General features: G+C 37.4%; 1 protein-coding gene and 1 long non-coding RNA gene across 4 annotated transcripts in view; both read right to left on the bottom strand.

Annotated features, from left to right (window-relative positions):
• LOC131960858 (uncharacterized) overlaps window positions 1-2,087 on the bottom strand; it is a 68,174-nt gene extending 66,087 nt beyond the window's left edge. For 2 of the 3 annotated variants that reach the window (XR_009389775.1, XR_009389777.1), the window contains exon 1: window positions 1,938-2,085. This is a non-coding gene — a long non-coding RNA (uncharacterized LOC131960858). Of the gene's footprint in view, window positions 1-1,937 lie in introns of all 3 variants that reach the window. The other variant, XR_009389776.1, reaches the window with a different exon arrangement.
• A 1,649-nt stretch (window positions 2,088-3,736) lies between these two features.
• The window catches only part of tbc1d30 (TBC1 domain family, member 30), a 35,278-nt gene continuing 32,367 nt past the window's right edge, over window positions 3,737-6,647 (bottom strand). Inside the window, exon 14 of the mRNA XM_059326282.1 lies at window positions 3,737-5,724. Coding sequence (XP_059182265.1) covers window positions 4,529-5,724 — 1,196 coding nt within the window. The 3' untranslated portion in view covers window positions 3,737-4,528. The remainder of the gene's footprint in view (window positions 5,725-6,647) is intronic.

The following is a 6,647-nucleotide window of genomic DNA, read 5'->3' as shown; positions in this document are numbered from 1 at the left end:
AATTACTTTCATTGCAAACTTTTTTTTTAATGAGATTTTAAAATTCCATGACTATATTCAGGTTTTCAACTACAGTGGTTTACTTCAATCAAAAGTCAGCTAGTATTGAACCACAGCTACTGCTATTTCAGTGCATTTTTTCCATATTTCAAAGTCAGAATTAACTCAACATTCTTGAACAGGCATTTGGCTACTGAGGATAATATGATGGTGGCAACAAGCATTTAACCCTCTATGGTATGCATTATGATGCCTGTTAAGAAAAAAATGTTTGGAGTGATTTTTGTCTTAAAATACACAAAACAAACATAACCTGAAGAAATTTTATAATTCTTGTTTTTGTGGAAGTTTTTGGATTTGTTAGCCCGTAGGCAACATTATACCATAACGGTGCACAAGTGGAAAAAAAAAAAAATTCTAACATCATTTATTTAATAAACATGTGTAAAAGATTCAGTAGCTTCAACAGGGTATAATACATAACATTTTAAATTATAATTTTATAATTATAAAAAATTATAATCATTATAAAAGGAACTTTTTAAACCGGTTTCTTGTCTGAATTTTGCCTGTAGCAAATTCAAGCATTGAACCAACGACGCATTAAAATCAATGTCTTGAAACTATCAAAAATGAAGGTTTCCTAATACTCTTCCCTCTTTTTTAAAGTATCGCATCACTCAAAAACATGCATTGTAGAAATTTGACAGGCCAAAAATGGGTATGTTGCCTGAGGGCAACACCCTACCATAGAGGGTTAATGGAGGTTGTAAAAGAAAGGAAATAATAATGAGGATAACTGCAGAGATACTTAATGGTATGGTATACATAAGATAGCACAAATGTGACTGCCACGTGCATATTAGAAGACAAAAAACACCAATGTGTCCCTTACAGGATACGCACTAAATATGGCAACATAAGAACATTATCACTGTGGAAAACAATAGCTTAGTAAGCAGTGGCGGTTCTAGACTAATTTTACTGTGGGGGCCAAGGAGGGGCCAGTGTTTAATCAGAGGGGCACATTAAAAACGACAAAGATGATATCTAAGCAATCAAAACCCTTATTTTAGCTATTTAAACATGTTATTTAAGCATATTTGGAAGATATAAATACATTGATTGAAACAATGAAACTTACCAACAATTACTATTATTTTTGTAAGAAAATGACATTTCTCATTTTTGTGCACAATTACTTATTTATTTTGAAAGTGCAGTACAATGAGAATAATCTTTTATATATATATATATATATATATATATATATATATATATATATATATATATATACACACAAGCTTTTATTGCACAATGAAACTATTATACAAAGTACACATTCTGGGTTCCTTTTGTGTACAATGAGATATTGTTTGACCAAAAATTAGGTAAGAATTGTTCCATCGTTCATCGTTATAAATTGATCATTTCATTATTAATTTGACACAGGGGCCACAGCAGGGGCCAAGGGCTTCTTTACAGGGGCAGTGGCCCCTGGAGGCCCCTGTGTAGAACCGCCACTGTTAGTAAGTACTCTGAGCACAACTTATTTCCATTAAACTGGGTGGACTGCACTGGTTTAAAACTGACCAATAGATAATGTGCATCTCTGTAGCACGTGCTGACTAAACACCAGTCAGGGCTAACTAGCTAGCTCTGTAGCTTCTCAAACTAGTTTTACTTGCCAACATTGTGACAAAACTCCTTTTTTTTTACCACAGACTGCACATATTGATAAACTGACAATACAGTTAAGCCCCAGTTTATACCACTTATATAACTTTATATCCGTTTCTGTACATTTCAATTAGTAATGTGATACTAACCGTTAGCTAACGTTAACGGCTACATTGCTTTTTAGCCGTTAACAAGTTGTTAACATTAACAGGTCCAAGTTTGGAAAACCCGGAAGGTAAACTATTAAATAAGCTTACCGCCGTTTTGAAGACATCTCCACATTCCTGATTACTCCTCTGGCCACCTTGTAGAAAAGTTATTCCGCTCGACGAATTCTTAAACGTTTGACAAGATGCGGCCGTTAATTAATGTAAACAAAGATGGCGGCCGGAAGTGACATCTATTCTTCGTCCCCTTCTTGAGGATAAGGGAAAACTATAAAAAGTGTATTTTTCATTTATTTTGGTAGTATTTTTCATTTATTTTGGTCTTGCCCTTTTTCGTCTAAGTTCTGGAAAGATATTTGTAACTTCCTCTTTTTTTTCAATTGAACCTAATTTGTCCCTTTGTTTTGAAAATATACTGTTTGGTTTCACTGACTTCCCATACACAAAAAAAAAAATCAATATTACATTATAAATCTAATTATACTATTGGCAAAATATCACATACATAAATCTCGATACACAAAAAAAAATCCCCTCTTTTCTATATTTATAAGTGAAACCAAGCAGTATATTAATTCTATTAAAGACTCTACTAATTTGAAAGCTGCTAAAACTCTGAATATTTGTAATTTTTATAATATTTTTGTATGACAACCTCTTTATGATTTATTGAAACCCCCTGGCGACGTTCTGATGTATTTTTTTGTATTACACCCCACCCAACTGCCTTAATAAAGTTTATTAAAAAAAAAAAAAAAAAACTATAAAAAGTAATTATATTATGCACGAACATTTTAAATAACTAAAAAATAAGTATGATAAACTCACTTTTATATTAATTCATTGATTGAATATTAAAATATATTTTTTTTATTTTTGGTAATGTGTTGTACAAAGGCGTAATGCAATGCAATGTAATGTTTTTGTGAATTAATGAGAAAATTTTATTTTTTTTCCTTTATAAGATAGTAAACAGGGTTTTTTTACTGAAAAGTTTTAATTGAAAACATGCCGTATTTCTGAATTAATAAGATAAGAGAGCATCTTCTCTCCTAACACCACACGACAACTCTACTCCTTAAAGTCACTAGCACTTATTGCTGCACTAATGGCTCTTATTGCACTATACCTTGATTGTTCCCCTTTTTCCCCCCTGTAAGTCGCTTTGGATAAAAGCGTCTGCTAAATGACTAAATGTAAATGTAAATAATTATCTCAGAAATCCTCCTGAAAAAGTCCAGCCTAATCTCATTGTTTTGTGAGGAAAAATATGCCGCACCTTAGCAAAGGCAGTTCTCAGACCACTGAAGTAGATACTCAGATGGCGGGGTGGTCTATCGTAATGACTCTGCTTGTTGAATCCCATGTTTTCTTAACTAGGCAGCCCACAAAAACTGGATAGGAATGTAAATTATAGGCTACGTCAAATAGACTGAAACCCTGGGATAGACAAAATGGAGACATAAAACAGATTGAATTACATTGTAACTTAGAAGAAAAATAAGTTTTAATGAAGATGCAATTACTATTTTTTAAGATGCGTCAATATTTTAAGTAACTAAGGATGAATACAGTATGTCTTATGTGTTACGTTAAGGGAATATAGAGCTGGGCAATAAAGCACCCTGTGAACATACAGTAGGATCTTGGGAACATAGTCAAATTAAATCAATGCAAAACCCCTTTAAAATGTAAAAGTAATGGGAGGATATTGTGAGTGGTTGACTGGGATTTATCCTGCATGTACCTGACTAGAAAGCATATAAAGCCCAGTGAGAAGCAGCAGCTTTGTGGTCATTTTCGAAGTGAGGGTGCTTCCAGTGTGGTTGGGCTAATCAACATTGAGGTCTGTGCAGGTTTATTTTATGTGAACATAGAAGCCAGTATGCTTTGATAAAGTCGTTTTTCTGCCTTTATATTTAGATTTGCCACATTTCATTTACACTGTAGTACACACCCCAATGGTCAAAACAAAACCAAGCTGCTCTCAGAGTATTCACGCTTACTTCATTATCGACAGATGTAGTACATGCCTCATGTTCAACAGTCAAGTTACAGACATGGAGTAAAGAAAAAAAAACATGTTAAGTGCTTCAGGACATCTATTGGAAGGGGTTTTGGGTCACACACACATACACACACTGCTTTAATTATTTTTCATTTACAGCATTTCTTAGGTATCTCTTGTTTCTTGTTGGGTTTTTTTAATACTTGGCATAGAAACAACTAGATGGCTATTGTGTAATCCCATAGGAGAAACAGGTACTTCATCATGTATGAGTCCAGAGGAAGCATTTGTCCAACTTAGTGTCTTCATGTTTCAGTCCAGGGAATTTACTTTTCTCAAGGTTCACAAACCACTACTGAAGAGACACAGATGTCTGACACAAATGCAGTGCAACTGCTTAGAGAGTCTGCAAAACATACTGTAGTTCACATGTGATGTCTTCTCTTTTTTATCCATTATGGTCAAGAAAAACCTGCAAAGGCCACCGTAAAGGGCTTCACACTGTAATAGTTCTTTAGCTGTGCAGTACCAATGCAGTTGAAACAATAAACAAAAGACATTTCCTTCACACTTACTAGTTCTTAAATGTTTAGGGTGTTGATATGCGAGGAGGCAACACGGTGTAGATATAGAATGATTTTTCATGTGTTTTCCTAGCAGAGTGCAGCAGTGTTCATCGGATCCCGGTGGCGCCGGCAGCACTACTGCGGTTGAGGTTGCGGCTGAGCTGAGGGAAGTGTACTGTGGGCGTTCTGGATGTTGGACCGTACAGACCCAGATTTCTGGCAGCTGCCGATTTCCTGGGCTGCTTCACGCTAGGGAACGGGGAGTAGACTTGCTGTTTAGGAGTGGTCGCCAACGACGGGGTGGACGGGGACGAGGATAAATGGGATCTGGACGATGAGGAGATGGAGGAAAGCGAGGGCGTGGAGGGGGAGGAGGTTTTGTAAAAGGTGGAGGAGGAGGGTAGAGTGAGAGAGGAGAAGCCGTTAGCTGACGGGGACGATGTGAGGCGGGATGTGGAGCTTGGCGTCGGGGTGGACGGTGGTGTAGGAGAGGAGGAGCAGGACGGGCCGAGAGAAGCCGTCGTAGGGACAGGAGAGGGGGACGGACTCAGGGTGGAGGGCGTGGAGGTGAGGGAGCAGTGAGGAGGAGGTAAAGCCATGGAGGGAAAATGTCTGTCGTAGGCGGTGCTTCTTTCTGAACCTGAGGAGTCAGATTCTTTGTGTCTGTGTGAGGAGGACGGAGGAGGAGGCAGGAGAGGGACTTGTGCTGCAGGTTTAGACTCTGGTAGGGGGGGTTGTGGCTCTTCTTCGTTGGGGGAGGTCACATTTGATTCGTCCTCTAGATCCAGGGAGTCCAGCTGCACCACCACCTCTGCAACTTCTGCTTCTTTTGTCTCATCTGGAGCCTCTGACACAGAGGAGTCACTCCTCTCTTTCTGCTCCTCATCATCTCCTTCATTCTCCTCAATCCTCACCTCCTCTTCACCGTCAAATCTTCCTGATCCCTTTTCGTCCTCTTCATCATCATCTTCCCTTTCCTCTGAATCTCCAAAGCCCAGCTGTGCTCGTGCCCTGGCTATATTCCTCCGGTGCACCCTGACGTGAGCACGCCAGGGCGACCCCGCGCCTCCTCCTGAGCTCCCTGGAGACCCGGTGCTGTTGGAGCCGCAGCGCTGCCTGGCCGGGGAGCCCTGACTCTGGGACATAGAGGCAGGTCTGGAGCCCGGGAGTGTGGATGTGCTTGTGGATGTTGGTCTGGAGCCCCGGAGATCTCCTCGTGGTTTCCGACCCAGGAGGAGGTGGTTGATGACGGAGCTGGACGGGTTGAGCTGGGAGGGCAGGACGCGGGTGGCGGGACACTTGTCTGGAGGGGAGGTGAAAGGTCAGGGGACAGACACAAAAACACATTAAAAACAGGCAGAAAACAGTCATTTTGTGAGTGAATTTTTAACCTACAATAAGATAGATGTGTCTTGAACTGGTTTCCGGGACAGTGGATTACGTTTTTCAACCAATTCAGTTAACCAGAAGAAACTAATGTTATTTGTACAGTAACTGTAAATCAAGATATCTTACTGTATATTCAAACTTTTTTACTGTTACTGTATAAATCAGCTGGTAACAACCACACAGCGGTACTGTTACTGAGTAAATACTATGGTTAACTGGGTTATCTAAATGTAGATATAACAGATAAAAGGATTGGTTTTGCCATTAAATCTTTTTGTTTAATCAATTATCTTTCATAATAACTTTGTTTTTTTTTGTGTCATTTTTATTTTATTTTACTCCATCTAGTTTTAAAATTTATTTTAAATATAATTAGCTTTGTTTTTGTGAGGCCCTACCTCAGGGAATGTTCTGATTTGATTAAAAAAAAAAAATAATAATAATAATAATAATAAAAAAAAAAAATATATATATATATTTATATATATATATATATATAATTACAAATATTACAAAAATTAAATAAAAAAATTAAAAATCTACAAAATTAAAAATATTGAAATATGTTGCCAAATAGTTACCAAAGTAAGCTAATTTTACCAACACTAAAATCATATTCAATTTATAGTGGTGTAAATGAAAATAACAAATCATCAAATTTGAGAAGTTGTAACCAGCAAATAACTAAATAAATAATCCATAAGAAATGTGTATATACTACAACAATTAATTATTAATTGTATCAGTGTTAAAGTCATCGCAGAAGTTAACCATTCTGTTTAATTATGCAGAAAATCCAATTTACAAGTTCAGTCAGCTGTTCAGAGCATCAGACAC

This window comes from Centropristis striata, chromosome 22, assembly GCF_030273125.1.
Source record: "Centropristis striata isolate RG_2023a ecotype Rhode Island chromosome 22, C.striata_1.0, whole genome shotgun sequence".
Lineage (NCBI taxonomy): Eukaryota > Metazoa > Chordata > Actinopteri > Perciformes > Serranidae > Centropristis > Centropristis striata.
The sequence above is the reverse complement of the archived record's forward strand: the minus strand, read 5'-3'. Positions and strand labels throughout refer to the sequence as shown.